Source organism: Gadus macrocephalus, chromosome 17, assembly GCF_031168955.1.
Source record: "Gadus macrocephalus chromosome 17, ASM3116895v1".
NCBI lineage: Eukaryota > Metazoa > Chordata > Actinopteri > Gadiformes > Gadidae > Gadus > Gadus macrocephalus.
Window position 1 is genome coordinate 4879826 of NC_082398.1, and position 25617 is coordinate 4905442.

The 25617-nt window shown below is 50.0% G+C and overlaps 1 protein-coding gene across 3 annotated transcripts in view; it reads left to right on the plus strand.

Annotated features, from left to right (window-relative positions):
* focad (focadhesin) overlaps positions 1 to 25617 on the plus strand; it is a 46102-nt gene that overhangs the window by 197 nt on the left and 20288 nt on the right. The window contains exons 1-18 of one of the 3 annotated variants that reach the window (XM_060076699.1): positions 717 to 856; positions 4239 to 4310; positions 4647 to 4721; positions 5627 to 5781; positions 7993 to 8094; positions 12516 to 12617; positions 13465 to 13714; positions 14886 to 15095; positions 15380 to 15467; positions 16183 to 16394; positions 17775 to 18050; positions 22397 to 22501; positions 22997 to 23098; positions 23433 to 23566; positions 24188 to 24314; positions 24651 to 24785; positions 25226 to 25276; positions 25478 to 25561. In XM_060076699.1, the coding sequence (XP_059932682.1) occupies positions 4254 to 4310; positions 4647 to 4721; positions 5627 to 5781; positions 7993 to 8094; positions 12516 to 12617; positions 13465 to 13714; positions 14886 to 15095; positions 15380 to 15467; positions 16183 to 16394; positions 17775 to 18050; positions 22397 to 22501; positions 22997 to 23098; positions 23433 to 23566; positions 24188 to 24314; positions 24651 to 24785; positions 25226 to 25276; positions 25478 to 25561 (2265 nt within the window). In that variant the 5' untranslated portion in view covers positions 717 to 856; positions 4239 to 4253. Of the gene's footprint in view, positions 1 to 716; positions 857 to 3322; positions 3363 to 4238; positions 4311 to 4646; positions 4722 to 5626; positions 5782 to 7992; positions 8095 to 12515; positions 12618 to 13464; positions 13715 to 14885; positions 15096 to 15379; positions 15468 to 16182; positions 16395 to 17774; positions 18051 to 22396; positions 22502 to 22996; positions 23099 to 23432; positions 23567 to 24187; positions 24315 to 24650; positions 24786 to 25225; positions 25277 to 25477; positions 25562 to 25617 lie in introns of those variants that run through there. The other 2 variants (XM_060076700.1, XM_060076698.1) reach the window with 2 other exon arrangements.

A 25617-nucleotide genomic window follows, 5' to 3' on the forward strand; every position in this document is an offset into this window, starting at 1 on the left:
TATCCGCCGTTGCAGATATTTCATAGTGATGTGGCTACAAATGTGGCTATTGCAAACTAATGTCGATCATCAGAAGAAAGCTGATGTATTACTCATCTCTTTAAATCGCGGGGTACTAATGAAACTGGTAGAGGCTAATCTGTGGTAAAACATATACACGTATGTTGGCCTATGCAAATGTTCACAATACACGTATACTCTATGCATACGATACGTATGCAATACACGTATGCATAGGCTGGCATTCATGGAAAGAGTCAAAATTAAAAGAACATTCCCTTGAATGATTTATCCTTGGAATATCTGGTGATAACACACACACAGACACACACGCACGCACACACACGCATACGCACACGCACGCACACACACACACACACACACACACACACACTTGAACGCACAAACACACACATACACGCGTCATTTCTGGATCCTGAGAATAGGCTACAAAGTGCCTAAACCACTATTAATTAATTAGAATAACACGAAACATATATTCATTGTTCATTATGAATTATTTATTGCAGATAGGTAGGCACAGAATATGGACCAATGTCCCTGTTTTTGAGACAGACTTGTTATATTCTCCCACCTCTATATCCTCCCAGTGGAGTGACAGGGCAAGCCTGACAGGTGCTGCCATTTCTTTGACATAGATCAGGAGCTAAGGGTATAGACAAGTTTTCCTCGCGGTTTTAATAGGGTGTAATATGGTTATTTGTGGTAAGCGATTACATTATTAACAGCAATTTAATACTGTAACACATTTTTTATTCGCCTTTCGCGCCTGTGTTCAGTCTGGTCCTCGCCGCATGCCGTAGTTGCGCGATACTTGTCTTGTGGATGTTCACAGGTAAAGTTGACACTGTCTTCGTAAACTGTTTATTCCATGTCGTGTAAAACATTACATTATGTAACTGACTGAAACGGATATTATAAATGCCTAACTATGCTTCCTCTGCTTCTCTGAATTAATATTTAGTCTTTTCACGTGGTTGCGGTGGGGTTATCATCTAGCTGGTGGCTAATCGCATATATTCTCCCACTGCATACTCACTAGTTTCGTTAATTTCATCTTTAAAAGTTAGTTATTGTCTATATAACTTGGCAACACATATGCTTGTGAGAGTCTAGGAGTGTCAAAAGGGTCAAAATAAAGAGTAGGTTCGCATCACGACCCACTGTTGTACAGTTACCGTTGTCTCAATTCCCTCCATGAGTTCCCTGTTCATGAAATATAAGTATTACCTGATACGATCAGAACACTTTGAAAAACCGACTTCTTGACAGAAAGTTGCTCAGACATGACGAACGTTGACTTTGGTTAAACCAAAGGCATGGGTCGAACAATTGTGCACCACGTAGCAGCCTATGGTTACACAGTAATAACGCGCCTGTTTTCCACTCACTTTGACACTCGCTCAGTGGTCTGAGCGAGCAGTTTTTTTCTTTGCACAAGAAGACCCTGTAGTTAAGCCACAGCCATGTCACTTCTAAAGCATAGTTGTGTCAACAATGCTCCATTCATTGTCCCTACTTGTATCGCTACTGCAGCGCTAGCACACACGAGCTGGCCTACATTGTTCTGAGAGCGGTACATGTGGGATAGAAACCACTGGAATGGTTTGAGTATTACCTCTAAGCGTTGAGCTGATAGTAGTAGTAGTCACCCCATAAAATAAAGTAATGCACATCTAAATTGGATTTAGATAATACTTTAAAACAATGGATTGTGCAGGTTTTAGTTGGTAGTGGAAGTATTGAAGATATACTCCTACCTATCCATTCATCACAGTTCAAAGCTAGATGCCTAATGGATGTTAAGGTATCCAATTAGCCAATAGTCTTTTAGCCTTTACGGTTTTAGATAGTATCTCTGTTTTGAAGTGTCACCGGTTTGCCCATATGCCATATGTCCTACCTCTCAAAAGAAGAACCAGCAAACCTATTTACTGTACAGTAATGCAATATGCTCCTTGACACAAAAACCACAAATACATAACTATAAACAAACATAAATACAAAAAATATACAAGACATTTCAGTGGTTGGTTGCCCGCTTACCTATTTGTGTGGTCATTGGAGTCCGACCACGTTTAGGTGACTAAGCGGTTTAAAACTGAGGGCAGATAGGCATGCGTGTAGCACAGTGTGCGGCTGGCTTATCAGTCAGATAGGAGGCAGTGTGGGTGGATGTGTGGGCTTAGATGGGGTGTCCCTACGTTTTTCAGGGGAAAATGGGTGCGTTGGGGTGGGTGGGTGGGTGGGTGGGTGGGTGGGTGGGTTGGGGGGGGGGGGCTTTGTTGCTCATGTTTCGTGTGATTACGGAGAGTAGCGCTGCTGGTGATGCGCGCCGCAGGTGAAGGCAATCCGGTGTGAAGTGAAACAGCTGTGTCCAAGGCTGGGTAGACGCCGGGGTCATCCGGTTGCCGCGGGCAACTCGAGTTTGCCCCCCCCTCCCCTCATCCCCCACCCTATCTCAGGTGTAAAGGAGGGCCTGGATGAGACAAATGGTTATGTAATATTAATTCTTCGTTACTGTAGAGAAGTTCTAATGACAGAAGTTCTCCCTGCCTACTAGTACAGTTCCATGAGATGCATAGTACCTCCGGTCTTTGAAAAGTTCTCTGTCCAACTACTGGAGCATATGGCTTTGGCTTTTGCCTGCTTGATTACTGTTCTTAATCATTTACTACCCTCCGTTCCATTAATGTAAAAGTAAATATGAAGCCATAATGTCGTATCACTTTTGTTCTCACGCATATCTGCTGAGATTATCAAACCGAATTAGAACAAATGAATGAACAATGATATGATGTTGTGGGGAAAGGTCCAAATGGAAGAAATTTTGCTCGCCAAAGCAGCTCTGTGACTTGTTGAATGTTTTATGTTCAGTTACATTGATGATTGAAAACTGATCCCTGGGTGAAGATCTGGTGGTCACATTTAAAAAGTGGATGGGCACTCTGTAGAATAGTTAGTGTTATGTTTTTATAACAGTATTTCATGATAATAACGGGCTTATTGTTAAGAGTTTTTAAATTTGATTTAAATGAAAGGAAAAATGCACACCTCGATGATTCAAGTGTCTTGCAGTTAGGGCTGCAGTACCATATTGCCCATTGTGCCTGTCTCACCACCTAACCCCACCTGTAGTTGGTCGTCAAACTAGCTGGGGTTTGGTGGTGGAGGTGGGGGTGGGGGTTGGGGCTGTGGTCTTCCTGAATATGCAGTGGCTAGAAGCCATCTGGGGGCTTCACAGGGAACTCTGACAGCAGGCAGTCCCTCCCCGCAACGAAGGGTTGTCCTTGGTGTTTAAACCTGAGAGCACCTTCTGTTTGGAAGCCTGCAGTGAGAAGGTAGAGAAAACGGGGCAAGGTGGGGGTCTCGTGAATAATTTAATGTAAAATTGGGCTGTGGCCACCATAATTGACCATGTGCCAAGTGGTCGAAATGAGACAGAACCGGTTGGCTTTCAAAGAGATTGAAGTCATTCTAGGGCCCTCCTGGCATTCTTTGTGCCGGCGAGCACTTATCGTCTATTAAGTGTATCAAGCAACAGGTGTTTTCTTTCAACACGTAGCTTCTCTTTTTTGTACCTCCCAGCTCATTGGAGCGTTTATCTGCCCGGCTTCACTCGGACCCCTCCAACTGCAGCGTTTACACAGATGTTCTGTGTCTTTAACTCCTAAAGAGACCCGGCTCACTGGGATATACATCCAACTAGGTTCCCTCTCTGTTCCTTAATGTACATTGGGTAATAGTACACTTGTAACAGTCTTCTTGGTATCGAAAGTGCATATACTAGAAATAAATTGCTCAATCTATAGAACAGAATATTAACATTTATTCCATCTCTGTACCTGAATGTGAATTGGGCTAGGGTATCTGAAGTCTTATTGGCTACACGATTGACCTTTAGTGCTAGCTGAAAGATCCACAATCACAAGATTCTACTAGTTACTACATTATTCTATTATTTATTCTGTTGCGGTATGATAGGTCTATATTTTCTTATAGTTGCCATTGTTTTTAACAAAAGTGATGGTGTAGCCATCTATGGAAGAAAAAACCAAAGTTTTAAAAAGTCTATTCTTCCTACAACTTTTGTTTTCCATCCTCAGACAGGATTAATCTAGAAGCACAAAGCTTAGGAGGACCTTGACTTTTGATCTACAACCTCTTCTGAGGTTCTCTCAGAACTCTGTCTCTTTGTCTTCCTCTGCTGCTCTCAGGCTTCACAGAGGGAGATGGCTGAGAGCCTGAAGACGCGGTTCGACTTCCCCAACCCCATCATACGGGCTCAGGTGCTGACCCCCACTCCTTCTTATAGCACTAGTCTAGGCCTACATAGTATTGTTTACTAGGAGAGCCCTTCACACAGATCTCAGACACGGCATGCTTTAACCATGCCACCATACCTGTGTTGCCTTCAACTGTATTTCTCAAAATGTGTGTCGAATATTTTGAACTCACTCGATTAACCAGAAGTCAACGTTCACCTCAAGCCACAGATAATTGCTGAGCTTGGACCTGAAGCCATGCTTTTTTACCAAGGAGGAGACAATCCCACCTGCGTGGCAGGCTTTTAACCATTTTTACATTTAACGTGAATCACATTAACGCCTACTTTCCATTAACAGACGGCGAGAAGTCTTGTCGCTGCCGTGTTGAAAGAGAAAGAGCAAAATGGGAAGATATCTCAGTCCTCTGTTCAGGTAAGCTCTCTTGTGTAACGTTCAAAGCCTTGACTGTACTTTAATGGTCTTCATGAGTCAGGTGTATTTCTGTGGACGATTAATTGACCCAATCTTCCCTTCCGTCAATCGGACATTACCACAGCGCTAATGTGCAGGTGCTTTTTTCACAAGATGTACGTCATTTGCCTGGTCATAGCTGACCTTAAATCATGCTTTCTATTGCACATTGAGTAGCGAATAACTATCATTGTTCCGTCGTAAATCTCATAAAGCCGTCTCTATCTTTACTCCCGAGGCTTTATGGCGAGTTGTACCAAACGCATGCTCTTTGCACTCGAGATAATGTAGGGTCACACCATTGTGGTTGCGATTTATCATCATAGGTCATCATTGTCGTTGATAATCATTTCTTACTCATTTTGTCTGCTTAGAGCTAAGTAGAGACAATAAAACATGTTGGTTTAACGTATTGATGGAATGAGTGAATTACACACACACACACACACACACACACACACACACACACACACACACACACACACACACACACACACACACACACACACACACACACACACACACACACACACACACACACACGCGCGCGCGCTAAAGGCTCAGTTATGGTTCCACGTCGACGCAACACAAGGACCACACAGACGCTTCGGCGCAGTCGTGAACCTGTTTTGGTTCTGCGTGGGGTTTCAGTGAGCGGACCAATCACAGCCCTCGCTGCTGCGTCGCTTCGACGCAAGGTTAAAATTTTTTCGGAGGCGCACGTCAGGCCCTTACGGTGCACTCAAAGAGGGTCCGCAAGGACGTAATAGGTCGTTAACCCCCTTGCGTTGCGTCGATCTGGAACCGTAACTGAGCCTTAACTCACGCTAACACCCGTCCGCCACGTCTCGCCCCTCCCCTGTCAGGGCGTGGCGTTGGCGGCGCTGTGGGAGCAGTGCTGCGGCGGGGACGCCGGCGTGCGCGCCACCTGCTGCCACGCCCTGGTGCTGCTGGTGGAGCAGGGCCACGCCGACCTGCCCTTCGTCCTCAACAGCATCCTCAACCTCCTGCCCTCCGCCAGGTACGTGCTAACACACACCTGGCCAGGTACATGCTAACACACACCTGGCCAGGTACATGCTAACACACACCTGGCCAGGTACATGCTAACACACACCTGGCCAGGTACATGCTGACACACACCTGGCCAGGTACATGCTAACACACACCTGGTCAGGTACATGCTATCATACGCACACCTGACCAGGTACATGCTAACATACACACTCGGCTAGGTACATGCTAACACACACACCTGGCCAGGTACATGCTGACATTCGCACACGGCGAGGTACATGCTAACGCACACACCGGGCCAGGTACATGCTAACTTACGCACACGGCTAGGTACATGCTAACATACGCACACGGCTAGGTACATGCTGACATACACACACGGCTAGGTACATGCTAACGCACACACCTGGCCAGGTACATGCTAACATACGCACTCAGCTAGGTACATGCTAACATACGCACATGGCGAGGTACATGCTAACACACACACCTGGCCAGGAACATGCTAACATGTGGTTCGGCTCAGCCCAGGAGTTAGAGCAGTTGTCTTGTAACCGAAAGGTCGCTAGTTCGATCCCCAGCTCCTCCTAGAGTGTTGATGTGTCCATGAGCAAGACACTTAACCCTAACTGCTCCTGACGAGCTGGCTGTCGCCTTGCATGGGTGACTCTGCCGTCGGTGTGTCAATGTGTATATTAACCGATGTAAGTCGCTTTGGGTCTGCTAAATGCCCTAATTGTAATTTTAACATACGCACTCGGCTAGGTACATGCTAACACACACACCTGGCCAGGTACATGCTAACATACGCACACGGCTAGGTACATGCTGACATTCACCCATGGCCATGTACATGCTAACATACGGCGATTATCTTTTCTTTAGTACTGGGGGCATGGGGCCATTTAAGTGGCTACACTCTCAAAATACTCACACACTCACAAAAAATACAACATTTGTATTGTTAACCTCGCTGCCGGAGTGGAAAAAATCTATCGGCCAAGCATTTGTCATTCTTTTTGATTTAACCCGCCAAATGGTCAAATTGGCTTTGGCAGATGCTCACTTTGGACCCAGGCTACACTCCCCCAGAGATTTGTAGTAGATGGTTATGTTTGTCGGCCATTTCACAGCCGGCGCATGGCTGGTTAGCCACTTGGCAATGAGTGAGTCTTGGCACCCGCGACCCGTCCTTCAACAGGCTGACACCTAACCTCTAACCGCCCCTCTTGACCGGCCGAAGGGCGAGAGCCAATCCCGTCACGTGGATTTATGTGAGCGGTGTGGGTGGACGTGACCCACTTCATTCCTCTCGATGGCCGTTCAGAGCGATAAATGCTTTTCGTTCTGCGTACATTCCCGCCATGTAGTCACGGTGGCTTGTGTTACAGAAGGCAAGCCAGGCGCTCGGCACAATGAGCGATCTGACTCCCAACATGTCGATAGAGTTTACAGGGATGTTTCTGTATGTAACCGTATAGTTGAAGGGCAAGAGCATTCTGGGATGGAATTTATTTTTTAACTCCCATCAGCCGAGATGGGTCATGAACTATGTCATGAAATCAAATATAAGAGCTGCAATGATTATTGGAATAGTCCATAAAAAGGAAATGGATCGAATCTAAGTTTGATAATCGATTGATCGTTTTAGAAATGTAAGTACAAATGTATGTCGAGTACAATTACCAAACACTTGCTGCTTAATGCTGCGGATATTTCCATGTTTGGTTCGTGGAGGGATCAGTATAAAATGTGTGATGATGAAGCAAGCAAAGACTCAATGATTAACTGATTAATCTGAAAGCATTAAGCAATAATCGTAAGGTTATTCAACAATGAAAGTAAAACATGCAAATTTGGGTTGGGCAATCAACGTAAAAACAAAACATTCAGGGGGAGCTGGTCGGTAGGCGATCCGAAAGGCCTGAACACATTCACAGGTGCTGGATGGATTGAGTGGATCGTTTTGTAGTATACTATTTACATTTGGAGGATGGAAAATTCTACGTTCCTGCACAAACATCAGCATTTCAACCTTCTGTTGTCAGCGAAAAAAAGTTAAAAGAACCGGCACTTAAACTCACTTAGGTAAAATCCATAACGCCGGCATTATGCAACTTATTTTCGATACTATTCCTCAGCCACCATGAATATTTATTAAAGAACGGAAATGCACTCAATGTGCACTCAAGTCTCAGTCTTTGCGGAAACACAGCAACGTCCAGGGACTGATCGGGGCGTTGGGGAAGCTGCTGCAGATGCAGATGAAGCAGGGTCCAGACCCGGAGACCCCCTTCTCCTGCCCCTACTCCATCAGGTGAGCCCCCCGGCTGCTCAGCACGCTACCCCCCTCCCACTGCGGTCCTTCGTTGGAGTTCTGTTCAGGTCATTTATGTATGCATAAAAATCTATGCATAAAAGAAACAGTATATCTCACAACCCTATAATGTAGCTTTTAAAAAAATAAAAAATAAAACTTTTTTTTAACAGCAGTAGTAACAGTATTACTACTTGCTTATTTTACGAGGATGTTTCTATGTATGGCATTTTGAGTGTGCCTCGTGTATTAAAAATGCTGTATAAATGAAGTTTGCATTGCCTTGCATTGCCTATTACGGAGTGTATAAGAAACGTAAGTAAGTAATAAGTGTGTACATGAAGTCTACCAATGGAGGTCAGATGAGCTGAGACTTTTTTCCGACACAATAGTCTGTACTAGGTTGCTTCAGCTCAGAACGAGAACCCCCCCCCACCCCTCACCCCCCCCCCCCTCCCTCCCTCCCTCCCTCCCATCTCCTCCTCCTTCTCCTCCTCCAAGTCTTTGATGTGCACCTCTGCCAAGTTCCTGGGGGCCTCCTCCTTAATCAGTAACAGTGAAGGATAAAGAGGCTGTGCTTCTGATTCACCCTCAGCCCCCATCCCTCCTCCCTCCTTCCCTCCTTCTCTCCTTACCCCCCCCATCCCTCTTTCCCTCCTTCCCTCTGCATAATGGCTTCTTCTCCTTGTGCTGCTCTCAGGCCCTCCCGCCTCCTCCCTTCTATCTGCTCTGCTCTCTCTCTCATCTCCTCCTCTTCCTCCCGCCCTCGCTCCCTCCTCCTCCTCCTCCTCCCGTCTTTATCACTTCCTCCTCTCTCTCGTCCCTCTTTGTTGTTGTTTTTTTCCTTTCTTTGTTGGTATTTCTTTCTGTTCTCTCCCTCCTCCCTTCCTGCCACATCCTGCTCTTCTTCTTCCTCCTCCGCCTCCTCCTCCTCCTCTCTTTTTGTTGTCCCGCTTCACTCTTGTTCTTTGCAGGATTGCAGCCTGTTGTCTCCTACCGTGTGTGTGTGTGTGTGTGTGTGTGTGTGTGTGTGTGTGTGTGTGTGTGTGTGTGTGTGTGTGTGTGTGTGTGTGTGTGTGTGTGTGTGTGTGTGTGTGTGTGTGTGTGTGTGTGTGTTTGCATGGTTGTATATTGGTGTGATCTCTGGTTTTTGAGTGTGTGTGCTGTGGCTGTGTATTCATGGTTGTGCATCTGAGTAATTTCCTGTGTGTGTGTGTGTTTGTGCGCATGGTTGCATATGCATGTGTTCTCCTGTGTGTGTGTGTGTGTGTGCTTGGTTGTGTATATGAGTGATCTCGTGTGTGTGTGTGTGTGTGTGTTCGCGCATGGTTGCATATGCAAGTGTTCTCCTGTTTGTGTGTGTGTGTGTGTGAATGGTTGTTTATCTGAATGATCTTCTGTGTGTGTGTGTGTGCGCATTGTTGCATGTGTGTGTGTGTGTGTGTGTGTTTGTGCATGCTTGCCTGCCTATGTGCGTTTGTTCGTGCATGGCTGCGTGTGTGTGTGTGTGTCTGGCACAGACCACGCCCCCCCCCCCCCCCTGGTGTGTAGATGAATGTGTGCAGGCTAACCAGCCTCCACGACCGGCTCCGGCTCTGCTGATTGGTCGGTCCGGGCTCTGGTGCCGGCAGGGGGGGGGGGGGGGGGGGGTTGAGGAGGGGGGCGGGGCCTGGAGTCCGGCGACGGTAACCGGGGCTGGGATTAATGGAGGATGCTCAGTGGTGCTCATTGTGGACCGGCTGTCCACCGCTGCCCCACACAGGCTGCCACAGAGGACACTAAGCCACTGGGACCCCCCCCCCCCCCCCAGCGGGGTGGGGGCGAGGCCGGGAGGAGACACTGCTCATGCGTGCAGCCTTCGGGGGCGCTGAACTGCTCACTGTTTAACGGACGCACAGGCCGATATGTGGATTTGTTGTAAATAAGCGAGAGATCACAGGGATAGATCGGGAGGCAAGGATACACAGTTTATGTTCCGAGCTGCAGGGTGTTTAGAGAGGTCCGGCCTGTGTGGTTCAAAGGGACTTTCAAAGACTTGGGAGATGTCTTGTTTGAACACTAAACCGTATTGAAAATGAGGTAACGACAGCTTTAACGATCGATACGGACGCTGGGGAATATAAAGGGAAAACAAGCACATTGCCCTGTCCATACTGTGTTGAACTTTAAGTAGTAAAGGAGTGGGGAGATGTTTTTGACTCCTATTTCTGCCACATGCAAAAAAGACGACACTCTCTGTCTGGCGGAGAGACCGAGACTGGACGAGAGTCGTCACGTCTTTCCGTCTGTTCTTCGCCCTGGCCCTGAAGCATCGCTGACCCACCACAGAATCAGGTCGTGGAACTTCATCACCGGTACTACCTGTCTCCAAAGGCCTAGTTATGGTTGGACGTCGACGCAACGCAAGGATAACGCAGTCGCTTCGACGCAGTCGTGAACCTGAATTGGTTCTGCGTCGGGTTTTAGTCAGCGGACCAATCACAGCCCTTGCTGCCGCAAGGGCTGTGTTTTTTGGCGAGGCGCACGTCAGGCCCTTGCGATGGACAAAAGGAGGGTCGACAAGGATGTAATGGGTCCGTAAACTAAGGCTGGGCCGAATTATTTGAATATTCGAATACTCTTTCAGAAAATTTGTATTCGAAGCTTAAATCAGTATTCGGAGCTTCGTTTTTTTTTCCGCGTAGTTGTATGCTACGTGACGTTACCAGAGCGAGGGAGGCAAACTATAAGCGACACCAAGCAGAGAAGCGAGGGAGTTGGAGGAAGAATAGATATCTTGTTTCCCTTAACTTATAACACAACATTAGCGGGACTTTGGGAGGAAAAGTAATGCTTAGCGAAACGCTAACCTTAGCTTAGCTGTTTGTTTACGTTCGCTGTACAGCGCCGCGCCCATCAACTGACTGGCTTGCTGCAGAGCGTGAGCGTCTTGAGATTACACGGTCAATATAATGGATATAATATGGACACATAAGACATTCAATATTCTGTATTTGTTAGGGATTTATCGTACCAATTCCCTGAAAAGATGCACGTTCCAGGATGAATTGAAAAGCTCCCGTAAGGCCTGAGATGTAAGGCAGAGGACAGCTGATTTGGAACGGAACAACAGCTGTTCACTTCCGCGGGGAAAAAGTAAGGAACTCCAACTTACTAAGGCCTACTAATTAACGTTCAAAAGCTATTAAATCTTCAACAAAATATGCAGATACTGTCAAAATCGGTTCCAGGGAGTATATAGGGATTATTAATGTTGTTTTTGATGGTGTGTTTTTCTGGAACGAGTATTCAAATACTCGCTCGGAAAAACCAACGAGTATTCGAAGCCTGAAAAATGGCATTCGGGCCAGCCCTACCGTAAACCCCCTTGCGTTGCGTCGACGTCCAACTATAACTAAGCCTTTAGGAAGCTGCCGCCAGATGTCTCAGTTCAGACGGCTGAACTTGCAGTTGCTCCCCCCCCCCCACCTTTGAGTTTGAGCTTGTCCTTCCTCCCTCTCCCCCTCCCTCCCTCCCTCCCCTCCCCCCCTTCCTCCTGTCTTATTGTGTGGCCGGGGGAAAGGGGAGATAAGACGGGGAGACTGATGGATGTGGGCTGGGGGGGGGAGAACTCGGGGTAACCTGAATAGAGCCGAGGGGATGGACAGAGGGAGAGGGGGGGGGGGAGATGCTCAGGGCAGATAACATGGCCTTCCCCGTTCAGCCAATGCTGGTGCCGGCCATGGTCACAGCTGAGGTGGGTGTTTTGTCCGCTCGCTTCCTTCCCATCAAGACGATTGATGCGATGACGGATGTGTGTGGTGCGATTCCCCCCCCCCCCCCCCCCCCCCCCTTGACACCCACACCGCCCACTCCTGTTGGGTTAACCTTTGACCTGTCTCCACTCGGGATTTGAATGCAAAGACCTGACCTTGGTGCAGACGGACTCGAGTGTGACGACCAAGAAAGACTCCTCGTCAACTGAATATTGTCATTCATTTAATGCATTGCAGATTTGTGTGCTCAAAGCTTCCTCAAGGACAATGCCGATGTTTCTTACACTTTTCTGTTCGTCAATGTTCTATACACCGTCAGACAATGCAGGCATTGAAAGTTAACGACTCGTATCGTTTATATCGTTCAGTAACTCTTCGGTAAGTCCTACAAAGTGGAGGACACGGTATATTTCAATAAAAAACATGAACACATTGCAATTTGTGCCTCGATGTAAGTTTTAAGGCAGCACAACAAGGTCAAACACTGGTAACGGCAGTTTTTTGGGGTCAAAATGCCCAGTGTAATGAAACAGAAATATCTATTACCCACGATACATTGCAAGTGTCTAAAATACAACGTTCATGATACCAATCTTGAAATGGTAGCGGTTGTATTCAAATGTATACTATGTCTCTAAAACAATCATCTTTTGTCTGGCGTTGCAGAAGCAACCCCCATCCCTACATCACCGCGCTGGAGAACCGGGCTGAATGCTGGCCCTTCCTGCTGCTGGAGATCCACCACTTCATCCAGGAAGGGACAGAAAGGCAAGCGCTATCCCTCCTTCCTCCTCCTCCTATCAGGCCACGTGCTAGGTGTGGAGAGTGGGACGGTGGGATTCCTCGTCTTCATGCATTCTCAAACGCCTCGCTGTGCTCCCGTTCTGACTCGCATCTCAAACGAAAGGCTGCCGCGCTCCGTAGCTCAGCGAAGCGCTCTAGTTCTTGGAAGTCTCCCACCATCGTGTTGTTCAGTGTTCTACCTGGTTCGGATTGGTTATTAAAAAAGTGCTGGCTTCCCCTCCGGTCACAGGAACAGACATACCCCGAAACACGACACAGTGGTCTTTTGAGGTGTGGTTTGAACGACACGTTGATTTTTTGACGATGCATTGATTTTGTTTCAAGGTGAGGTTATGGATGCAGTGAACTGGTTCTCTGAGAGATATGATGACACTAACCAGACCTCCACCTTAGTGCAGCCAATCCCTACAGCCCCAAGAACCTCTCCTTTACACTGTTGCAGTTGTATATAAGTCCTACATGCAAATAACATGCATGTTTTATTTATACAGGTTATTTTTATTTGACTTATTTTGAGTGTTACTTGTACATTGTAAATGTGTGCTACTTGCATGCTTCTTGCACTCTACTTTAATGCTACGTGTATGCCATTAGTATTTTACTTGTTTGCTACTTATATGCTAATGCTATGCTATTTGTATGCTCCTTGAGTGTTAAGGCCCAATCCCATTTCTACCCCTTACCCCTTCCCCTTACCCCTCCTCCTTGTTTTGAAGGGGTTAAGGGGAAGGGGCAAGGGGTAGAAATGGGATTGGGCCTTAATGTATGCTACTACTTAGTCACACGGTATTTCTGCCAACGTCTGGCTCAGGGAGGACCCCGCTTACGTCACGATGCTGACGCCGTTCCTCCGCTACCTGTACTGCGAGCCCCAGAGGCAGCCGGCTCACGCCGCCTTCAGGCAGAACCTGCTCCGCCTCCTCCTGCCTGTCCCCGCCCCCGCCCACGAGGGAGGCCCCGCCCACGACGGAGGCCCCGCCCACGAGGACCCAGGGAGAGGCTCGTCGCTGGTCCATGAGAGCCTGCTGGGCTGCTTCTGCCAGCTGGTTCCCCACATGCAGGTGAGGCGCCGCCTGCGTCTCGACAGGAGGAGAGCGTAGAGACGAGCGACGTTTACCCAAGAAATACGACCAGATGTTTTCCCTCCCGGTGTCTGCTGTCGAACACGGTGGTTGTACTTCGGTTGAGCGATCGCCGACGGATGTTAGGTGTTGTTTGGAGGTAGAGATCGCTAGTTCCATGTCTGATGTACAAAGAATATCTTATTTTTTCCTCCCACCGAAACGTAGCTGCAGCTAATGACAAAAGGAAAGATCTATCGAGCGTTATCAATGCATAGCTGGTTCCCCCTCTTACTTTCTTAAGCTCTTTATTTTTTCTTTCTTTCCCCCCTTTCTCTCTGCCTCTCTCTAACATGCACTTACAGTGCATGTTCTGTGCATGTGTGTACTCATTAGTCAAGTGCGCACTGCTTCCCTTTGTGTGTTTTGGAGAGGAGTAATTCTCTCTCCCTCTCCCTCTCTTTTCTCCCCCCTGACACATCTGTGTCAATGTGTTCCCTGAGCAAGACACCCTAAGTTACCACGAGTTAGAAAAGCAGTCCATCAATCCTGTCCATTTGCCACTGAAGGCTCAGTTATGGTTCCAGGTCGCCGCACTGCAATGAACACGCAGTTTCAACGCAGGCGTGAACCTGTTTTGGTTTTAGTGAAAATGATAAACCTTGCGTCGAGGCGACGCAGCAGCAAGGGCTGTGATTGGTCCAATCAAAAGGTTGCCATGGTTTTGGTGGTGCACGACAGGCCTTTGCGGTGGACGCAAGGAGGGTCCACAAGGACGTCAGGGGTCCTAAAAAAACCCTTGCGTTGCGTCGACGTGAAACCATAACTAAGCCCTGCCCTCCCTGTATCTCCCCCTCTCTCCCCCTCTCCCTCCCCCTCTCCCTCTCCCTCCCTCCCTCCCTCCCTCTCTCCCCCTCCCTCCCTCTCTCTCCCCCTCTTGCTCCCTCTCCCTCCCTCTCCCCCTCTCCCTCCCTCCCTCTCTCCCCCTCCCTCCTTCTCTCTCCCCCTCTCCCTCCCTCCCTTTCTCCCCCCCTCCCTCTCCCTCCCTTTCTCCCCCTCTCCCCCACTCTCCCCCCCTCTCCCTCCCTTTCTCCCCCTCTCCCCCACTCTCTCCCCCTCTCCCTCCCTCTCTCTCTCTCCCCCCCTCCCCCTCTCCCCCCCCTCCCTCCAGGTGGACAGCATGGAGGCGGTCCTGGAGCTCCAGGGCTACGGCGAGGTGCTGCTGCCCAGCCTGGAGAGGGCGCCCGGGCCGCGCTGGCGTGCGGAGAGCGCCCGTCTGGCCCTGCTGCTGCTCTGCGCCTGCAAGCTCAGCCTGCAGCTCAGCGGGGACTGCCGCATCTTCCTGCAGCTCATCCACCGGCTGCTGCCCACCTGCCGGCAGGTACAGGCGCTCCCGCCACCCGGGGCCATCCGCACCCGCTTTCAAAATAAGAGTTCGACACTTTGATGGAAAAACAAGAAACGTCGGTCAGACTCTTATTTTGAAGACGAGAGCGGAGGATCTATTATAGTTTTTTAACCCTTAACACAGGGCGATTCTGCTCAATGAAATCCTTGTCCAGAGACAGACCAGCCTGATCATCATCGTCCTGATCATTTCTAGTTTGTTTCTATTTGTTATTGACTAATTATTTAATTGTGTGTGTGTGTGTGTGTGTGTTGCAGGAGGTCCCAGTAGAGGAGGTGCTGATGGGTCTGGGCCTGCTGCTGCTGGAAGCTCCAGCAGACCAACAGACCGACCTCCTGAACCTCGGTAACACCACCTCTCCTCACACACGCCAGCACACACTCAACGCCCTTCCACACGTTTCCCATTCAGACCAAATGCAAAAAAGCAAGGCTTTGTAAAAATACATGAAGAACTATACTTCCGGCTGAAAATGCATTTCCAGAGTGGGCCTTGTATCGGGGGCTCACCCCAGTTCACGCCCCTGGCCCTTGCTGCTGCTATGGAAACCCGATGTGTCTTTGTGTTTCTGAAACCGTACAGACCATCGCTGCTGCTCAGATTGTCATAACGTAAAGGCAGCAGCCCCTTTAACTTCTAAACCATTTTTTCTTCCCCCCCAATCATTTCATCACGTCCTTCACGGCGGCCATCCCTCCCTCCCCCCCCCTCCCTCCCATCCCTCCCCCCTCTCCCCCTCCCATCCCTCCCCCCTCCCCTCCCTCCCTCCCGCCCCCTCCCTCCCTCACCCCACCCCTCCCTCCCTCCCTCCCTCCCTCCCTCCCCCCCATCCCTCCCTCCCATCCCTCCCTCCCATCCCTTCCTCCCCCCTCTCCCTCCCCTCCCTCCCCCCCTCTCCCTCCCCTCCCTCCCATCCCTCCCTCCCCCCCTCCTCCCCCTCTCCTTCTCTCCCCCCCCCCCCCCCCCCCTCCCATCCCTCCCTCCCTCCCCCCCCTCCCCCCACCTCCCATCCCCCTCCTCCCTCCCTTCCCCCCCTCCCCCCTCCCTCCTGTCCCCTCAGCCCTCTCCCTGGCCCCGGAGCAGGAGCCCCTGGCCCCGTGGGGGGCCCCCCTGCTGCTGCTGCCCGTGCTGCAGCTCCTGTCCGTCGCCGGGCTGGTGGAGCCCCTGGCGGAGCCCCGGCTCCACCGCCGCACCCTGGCGCTGGCCGGCCGCGTGCTGCGCAGCGCCGGGAGGGCCACGGGCCCCACCCCGCAGGTGAGCCCCGCCCCGCAGGTGAGCCCCGCCCCGCAGGGGAGCGCCGCCCCGCAGGGGAGCGCCGCCCCGCAGGGGAGCGCCGCCCAGGGCCTCCTGCTCGACCACGGAGGAAATCACCTTCACCATCATTTTAATATTGAAATCACCTTCATCATCATTTTAATATTGAAATCACCTTCATCATCATTTTAATATTGAAATCACCTTCATCATCATTTTAATATTTAAATCACCTTCATCATCATTTTAATATTGAAATCACCTTCATCATCATTTTAATATTTAAATCACCTTCATCATCATTTTAATATTGAAATCACCTTCATCATCTTTTTAATATTGAAATCACCTTCACCATTATTTTAATATTGAAATCACCTTCATCATCTTTTTAATATTGAAATCACCTTCACCATTATTTTGGTTCAATTATTGAAATCACGATTATTCAAGCGATTATTTTTGAAAACATGATGCATTTATTCAGCATTTCTCTCCAAACACGTAACACAACTTCGGACCCTTAAAGAAATACACAGAATGTTCAAATCGGAAATAATGTACAAATTTGTATCCAGCTTTCAACACGATTATATTGGTTTGGAGATCGTTTGACACAAAACCGAAATTAGTCTCGAAATTAGATTCATCGCACATTTACCCAACGCATTGGACCTGCCCTAGCGCTGGGGCAGCGAGGGCATGCTCAATGCATGTTACTACACCAACAACTGACCAATTCAGAAGATGTACCTTGAGCAACAAACAATGCATCCATTCATAACATGTACCTTGAGCAACAATGCACTCTATTCAAGGCGTGTAACTATAGCAACAACGTCCCGTACTCAAGGCATGTTACCATAGCGACAACGCATATAACTCAAAGCACCAATGAATGTAAAGGTGTGGAACTACAGCAACAATACATGACACAAAATTAAAAAATGTTTACCATTGTCAATATTTGTAATCCAAGGCTATGCCAGTGCTAGGGATGTTAACCGATGACCGTTGACCGTATCAACGTTAACCGATCAATCTTGTCGCTTGTCGGTCAAAAATAATTGGGCTCAGTGTGGACTGTGGAGTGTGTGTTGGTTTCACTTCACACATAAAGAGGATCAGATGAGGTGACTTATCGGAAGTCGGACGGACACCGCATCTCTAGCCCGCTGTTTAATTTCTCCTCAAGTCTTAATTATTCCCGCATGTGAGCGGCGGAGAATATGATCTCTAAATTATTATGGACAGTAGACTAAACGCTGTAAGACTACAGACTACAGCCATCTCATTCCAAGATATTTTTGAAGATATAAGTGAAAAAAATTCAAAAACCCCCCAAAAAACCAAGTCCTGATTGGTTGAAATGCTCCATCCTAACCACCCCCCCCCCAGGCCGGTGGCGTGCCGGCCCTGCCCCCTGGCCCGTGGTACAGCGAGCTGACCCTGGCCGTGGCCGTGCTGCGCAGGGTGGCCAACGCCGAGGACCCCGCCGCCGCCGGTGAGTGGCTGGCCTCCGTCACCTCGTCCCTGGGTCACCCCGGCGGCCCGCAGCCGCTGCCCTGGTCCCTGGTGCTGGTGGTGGCCCACCTCCTCACCACCGGACCCCCCGCCGTCTGCCACCAGGCCTTGGGGGCCGCTGTCGCCATCGCGGAGGCAGACCCCTCTAAGGTAGCTCCAAGTGTGTGTGTGTGTGTGTGTGTGTGTGTGTGTGTGTGTGTGTGTGTGTGTGTGTGTGTGTGTGTGTGTGTGTGTGTGTGTGTGTGTGTGTGTGTGTGTGTGTGTGTGTGTGTGTGTGTGTGTGCGGGGGGGGGTTTTAGTTGGGTTTTAGTTCTACACTCAATATCCTACTTGGAGAGACCTTGAAATGTCAATACTCCCGTTTCATTCCAGTCAGGAAGTGGTCGTCCCCTACCTTATTCCGAGGTGTTCCTAGATTAGGAGGTCTTTGTTCTGTCGGGGTGGGGGTTGGGGGAGGGTGGGGCCGACAGACCTCACATGTCACCCCCTGGGGAAGATAACGCCCCATCCCAATCTGTGATGGGGGGCTAATTACGCGTGGTTTGTGAGTTTCTAATTGCTCCCAGAGAGGCTCTATGCCCGCCCCTCGGATGTGACCGCGGAGACAGCGATCGACCCGTTCACAAGTCGCACCTCAAAACAGATTTCAAATACAACATGTACACGATATTGTACATGGTGAGATGGATGGATATCGACAAGATTTGTAAGAAAAATCGATCATTTTGAAAAATATAGCACAGCTCTGAGAATGGGAGGATATGGAGGTCTGTTTCGGTGCTCCTCTGGGTGCAGTCTTCCCCCCCATCGCATCGGAGCTGGTGGAGGAGCTGGTGGTGTCAGGACGGAGGTGTCGGAGCCCGGGGTAGTAGGCTGCATGGCCACACGCGCCGACACGTTCCACCTCACCCGGAGGCAAACTCAAATAGGGTGCCGCTGCCAAGTACCGATCAGCGTGAGAAACGCAAACGTCAAAACAAGCACAACAATCTGGGTACGGTCGTCGGACCGGGACCCCAGCCAAACACCGCAAACACGACAAACCAGACCGCAATCATCACCCCTGCCACTCAGGGCGTAAGCCGACAGGCAGTCAATCTTTGCTGATCGGGCGAAACTGAAAACAGGCCGTTTAATATCCGCTACTGAAGTCCCGGACGATGTGAACCCGCGACTCGTGTTCCCCGATTGATCACCCGCGTACCCGAAAAACCTGTGAGCTTTGTCTGCGACGGCACAAACCCCCGGTCCCTCGATCATACCTCCCAGGTCTAATTCCGTCTTAACAGCGCTCTATGGAACCCATACAATCCCAACCCGGCATACTGCCACACGGTCCTGCGCAGGATCAGAGCAACGCTCGCCTGATGAATGATGAGCCAGACTGCCAGACCGCCAGGGGAACCCAAACCCAGACCCCCCCCCAAAGGCTTCAGACGGTCCCTGTACTGGGGGCCAGGTGTTGGGAGCGAAGATGCATGCAGCCTGGAGGAAGCAGGTGGGAGACTAGTCTCAGGATGGGTAGCTTGGCTCCTCTGGGATGATTCGTACCCACTGGACTTGAATGCGAGAGCACTGACGTTTCTGTGCTGGTACACTAAGCTCCTCTCGGACTGGGTGGATGTATTTTGAAGCATTGCAGCTCTCATTTGCTGCCATCTCGATGTTCAAAGCACGCAGGCTGTTCCTGCTACTGGCTAGAAACCCTGCCTTTCTCAACGGGGCACCAAGATCAATCCACGATTAGGACAAACTCACCGTGGAAGCATGTCTATACTATTTTACCGTACTACATTTCGAGTTTTCCTCCAAACACAGAACAAACCATATAACCAAGAATGAATTCTGGCTAACGGGTTGGATGTATCAATAGTAAAATCGACTTGTTTTTCCCGCCGCCTTATTCCAATTTCCTCCACATCCTACCTCAAGACCCCCCCCCCCCAAGCTGTCACCGTCCGGTACGGCAGGGTCTCTTTAACGAAGACGTATAATGCAGGGCCAAGTTCAGCTCCCTGCGACACAGGGGGCCCCCAGCCGCTACGAGGGGGGGCCGTCGGCTCCAACAGGAGCACTTAGCCTGGAATGACAAACTATTAACCCTGCGCTGTCCTCCACGGGGCCCCTTTCTAAGGTCCCTCCATGCACCACGGAGCCCATTGACGGGGGGGGGGGGGGGGGGGGGTTGTACACAGTCTGCCGAGCGGCCCAGGGGGCCGGCCGTGCATGACGAAACGGGGGGGCAATGGGTGCAGTCTGTGGGTGTGGGATGTGGGCGGGGATAGGGGGGGGGGGGGGGGGGGGCGCGGTGAAAGGGAGAAGGGGAGGAGCTAGGCAGCGGCGTGATTGTTGAGGTTGCAATGGATCACCTTGAAGGTGAGGGCCCCGGTTAGCTTATGGCGTGTGTCTGTCTGTCTGTCTGTCTGTCTGTGTGTGTGTGTGTGTGTGTGTGTGTGTGTGTGTGTGTGTGTGTGTGTGTGTGTGTGTGTGTGTGTGTGTGTGTGTGTGTGTGTGTGTGTGTGTGTGTGTGTGTGTGTGTGTGTGTGTGTGTGTGTTGAGGGTGCCCTAGGTTGAGATGGCGTGTGATTGGATACTGTTGATAACATGGGACTTTGGCGTTGATTCTTAGTGGCGCGGGGGGGTGCTTCGGTTTAGCGGTGAAATGCCCCAGACTTTCATCATCCCCAGACGTCCGTCCAAAAAGAATTACAACGCTTTAATTGCATGCCTTTTGCTAAATGGATGTTTAAACCGCTCGCACTTTCACACCCCCGACCCAATTACACATTTACAATCCCGCCTGCTTGGCCTTTTTGCCGATGCCCTTTAAAGGGGAGTGCTGGGTGAACAGAACACAGATCACCTGTTCCGTTGATCGTCCCCGTCCATCACTGTGTTCCCCGGCCTCTTATCGCCGAGTGCTGATCGGCGGAGGGTTTGAGCAGTCCTCTGGGCGGCATATCCCTCCCGCATCGCCCGCCCATTCTCCCTGAATGGGTTCAAAATGGCCGCGGTTCAGCACCCGCCGAAAGGGCTCCTTTGTGGGTCGTTTTGGGCCCCGCCAAGGTGGCGGTAGTGTGTTGCTCCCTCTCTGTGTTGCTGCTGAATGCACAGACTGCCTGGGGGTACACTGGGGCTTTTGAGAGCACCCGCACAGAGAGCAGTGGGAGATAAGGGAAGAATAGGGAAATATATATCTCTGGAGTCCCTTTGAAGGCCAAAGCCACGCCCCCCCCCCCCCCACCCCCCCGGGTCCAGGCACCTGGCAACACCCCCAGGGCGGGGCGGGGAGTCTGGATGCATGGGTGAAGTGTGTGTGTGTGTGTGTGTGTGTGTGTGTGTGTGTGTGTGTGTGTGTGTGTGTGTGTGTGTGTGTGTGTGTGTGTGTGTGTGTGTGTGTGTGTGTGTGTGTGTGTGTGTGTGTGAGATGCAACATGCAATCGTGCATGAGGGCACACACACACACACACACACAGACACAGACACAGACACAGACACACGCACACGCACGCGCACACGCGCGCGTAATCTCTGCTTGTTGCAGATGTAGTTGGAATCGGCTCCCAACCATCATCTGAAGCACCCCCCAAAAAATAATAGTCTCACGTTTCCATGGGTTTGGGTCGGCCTTTGCACCGTACCCCCGGTTGGATCAAATGTAATCAGAACCACTGACACACGTAGAGGGAGATCGTGATTTCAACCAACAGGATACGTAAGAGGAAAGGTGTCCCGCTCAATACATAACGTGGAACCCAAAGTCCTATCGATAGTACACGGGCTCACCCACCCACAGGCCGGCCTGAGTCTGGATGGGTGGCCCCATGACGGCTTTTGTCATCGACCACAGAGACTCATTTACCCCGTCAATATCCCCAGCATTCTCTGTATTCGTTTTTTGGACGGTTGGAAAAGCAAAAAGAGTGTTACCGCTTTTTGAAACACGTGCATGCATGTAAACGTTCCACATGATTAAATAACACTAATCATTCAGGGTTATCACGGTCCTCATGATTGCAGTTTGTGTATCATCAACTCAATTCAATCTTTTTCTCGTGGCAACATTCTCAGATTCAAATGTTATATTTTTATTTCTGTTGTTAAGCATTTGAGTGGGTGTCTAGAAGATCGGGATATGCATAAAATGGGCCGTTATTGTTGCATCGTTGTTATTGTTTCATAGAAATATGCTGTTATTATTGCTGTGTTAATCTCTTTTCAGAACACAATTCTGTTGAACACTCGATTCTGATTCGTCAATTAAGGCATTATGCTTTTTCCAACAGTAGAATGTAACACACTTCATTTTTAGTGCCAGCAATAAAACCAAAATGTTGTTGTTATATTCTGCTTCAAACGCTTCAATTATTTAGTAAGTATCCATGAAATTAGCGGGATAATGTAAATGCACCGACTTTGCACAGGTCATCATTGTGAAGCTGACCTCCATAATGAGCGGCTGGCTGTCAATGACCCCTGACCTGTCTCCCCCCCAGGTGCCCTCCCTGCTCCCGGTCCTCCTGTTCAGGCTGGAGAAGGAGAGGGAGCCCACCCTGTCCCACGCCCTGCTCTACACCCTACCCAAACTGGGCACCCATAAGGTGAGGAAGAGGATCCATCAGACCTGAGAAGGCTCCCATTTGGTCTGGGGATCTGTGTCACCTGCAGCCGTTGCATTTAGTTCTTATTCAAAATGATGCGATTATGTATAGTCGTGATTATAATAGATGTGCTTCATGTCACTTCCACCTTTCTCTCAACGCTTTTTTTTCAAATTTGTCATGACGTGGTCCAGAATAATAATCGTCTCGTATTGTATTTGTTATATTCTTTCCGCCTGGTATATTGAAAGCTTTCATGTAATTTTTTTCTTCGTAATGACAACGTTGGGACCCAGGCACACATTTTGGCGACAGACCCATATTTAAGATGGTATTGTGTCGTGACTAACGTTTTTTTTCTTGTTAATTAAAATTTTCCATTGCAAAAAGACAACAATACACATACACATCAAACCTCACAGTCACAACCAGCAGAGTCTCGCCTCCATTCTCTCCATTCTGACTCTCACCTGGTGCGTGGTGTGTCTGTTCCAGTTCTGCGTGCCCCAGGTGCTGCACGTGCTGCAGATGCTCGCCAGTGCCCCCAACCTGCGGGCTGTGGTGATGCGCCTCATGACAGAGCTCTGGAAGAAGCAGGTCAGTGCTCTGCTCAGCCACAACCATCTCCGGGTTTAGGAGTGCAGTGGTTCATGGGGAAGAAACCAGGGCTCGACTAAGAACAAAATCTATGTTTTTGTTATTTTTATTCGTCTGGAAATGTTGGAGTTGCGTCTGGAAAGCACTGATTGTGTGGGTGGTGTGTGTGTTTGTGTGTGTGTGTCTGTGTCTCTGTGTGTGTGTGTCCGTGTTTGTGTGTGTGTTTGTCCTGTGTGTGTGTGTGTGTGCCCATGTGTGTGTGCTCGTGTGTGTGTGTGTGTGTGTGTGTGTGTGTGTGTGTGTGTGTGTGTGTGTGTGTGCGTGCGTGTGTCAGGCCCGCGTGTACCCAGAGCTGCAGCGGGTGCTAGGCCAGCCCGGGGGGAAGCTGAGTGTGATGGCGGGACGCGACGCCCAGTGGGAGATGGTTCTGGCCCGGGCCGCCTGTCTGAAGGACATCTGCAGAGAGAGGTGCGCTCCCTGATCCTCCTCCTCCTACTCCTCTTCATCCTCCTCTTCATCCTCCTCCTCCTCCTCCTCTTCATCCTCCTCCTCCTCCTCTTCATTCTCCTCCTCCTCCTCTTCATCCTCCTCTTTCTCCTCCTCCTCTTCTTCATCCTTCTCCTCTTCATCCTCCTCCTCCTCTTCATCATCCTCCTCTTCTTCATCCTCCTCTTCTTCTTCCTCTTCCTCATCTTCCTCCTCCTCCTCCTTTTCTTCTTCCTCATCTTCATCCTCCTCTTCCTCCTCTTCTTCATCCTTCTCTCCTTCTCTCCATCCTCCTCCTCCTCCTCTTCATCCTCCTCTTCCTCTTCCTCCTCCTCCTCTTCATCATCTTCATCCTCCTCCTCCTCCTCCTCCTCCTCTTCTTCCTCCTCCTCTTCTTCATCCTTCTCCTCTTCCTCCTCCTCCTCCTCCTCCTCCTCCTCTTCTTCCTCCTCCTCATCCACTCTGCCATTATGACCATGGAGCCTATGTATAGCCTGAATATATATCCTTTAAATAGAAGAGATGTATCTCGCCTTCACCTTCTGCTTGGTTCAGTAAAGTGCTGCATTTCATAACTTGTATGTGTGTGTGTGCGCGCTACAGGCCCTACCAGCATGGGGGTGATATGCTGGCTGCCATCACACACACGCTGGTCCAGTGTACCAAGGCTGACCTGGCCACCCCCGCCACCCTGGCCCTGCAAGGCCTGCAGGACCTCTGCCGCGCCGAGGTGACACACACACACACACACAGACACACAAACACAAAAGGGAAGACACACACAATTTCACACAGATGCACGCACACAGGCATACAAACGCACACATCCACACACACAAGCAAGCATCCACACACATGTATACAAAGACGCATGTAACCAGACGCACACAACTGCACACACACGCAGGCACAAATACACAAGCACACACACACACATGCACACACATGCTAACGAACACACACGCATGCACACACACACACGCACACAAGCACACACTCGCACGCATGCCCCACACGCAGTGCTGTGTTCTCCGAGCCGTGTGTCCGAGTCCTTGCGGGCCCCCAGGTGGTGGAGATGGTGTCCACGTGGCGCGCCCTGGGCCCCCAGCTGAGCTGTGACTCCCGGCCCCCGGTGGTGAAGGCCGTCGCCGACCTGCTGGCCCTCGTGCCCCAGCTCTCTGCCAAATCACCGGAATACCAGGTGGGTGGGTGGGTGGGTGTGTGTGTGTGTGTGTGTGTGTGTGTGTGTGTGTGTGTGTGTGTGTGTGTGTGTGTGTGTGTGTGTGTGTGTGTGTGTGTGTGTGTGTGTGTGTGTGTGTGTGTGTGTGTGTGTACTGTGATCCAAGTCCGCCATTGATTATGATGTAAGTGCTCCAGATGCTAGATGCTATTACATTACTCAATGAATGCTTATTAATCTGAATCCAACCATTACCAGGACAGAACACAACGTGTTCTGTCCTGGTAATTGTTGGATTCAGATTAATAAGTATTCATTGAGTAATGTAATTGTACTGTAAAGTAAAAACCCCTTTCGGGCCTCTTTTCTTTTTCAATTAAATTATAACTCATACCCAGGTGGTTTAGTGCACAGAAACACACCTCTGTTCTCACTGTTCATTGCACTTATTTTTCCAACAGAAACTCAAAGAGGAAGTAGTCAGCTTTCTATGGCACTACGCGTTGAGCAAGGTACGTGTGTGCACATGAGGGCAAGGCTGTGTGCGTCTGTTCTGGTTCTGCTGCAGAAGTTCATCTTCTGTATTCACGCAACTTGCAGTCGCTTCTCATCCTCGATAGTTCGTAAGCGGGGATGTGTGCGTTGCAGAGGACGTGCATAATGCGTGTGTTTGTTTGTGTTTATTTGCGTGTGTGTGTGCGCTACGCGTGTAGGAGCCAGAGACGTCCAGCTGTGGCTACAAGGCATTGGCGGGCTTCCCCGAAGATGCACACACGATACTCCATCTCCCTGAACCCGTAAGGCGCAAACCGTTGTTTTTTCTCTTCACACACACACACACACACACACACAC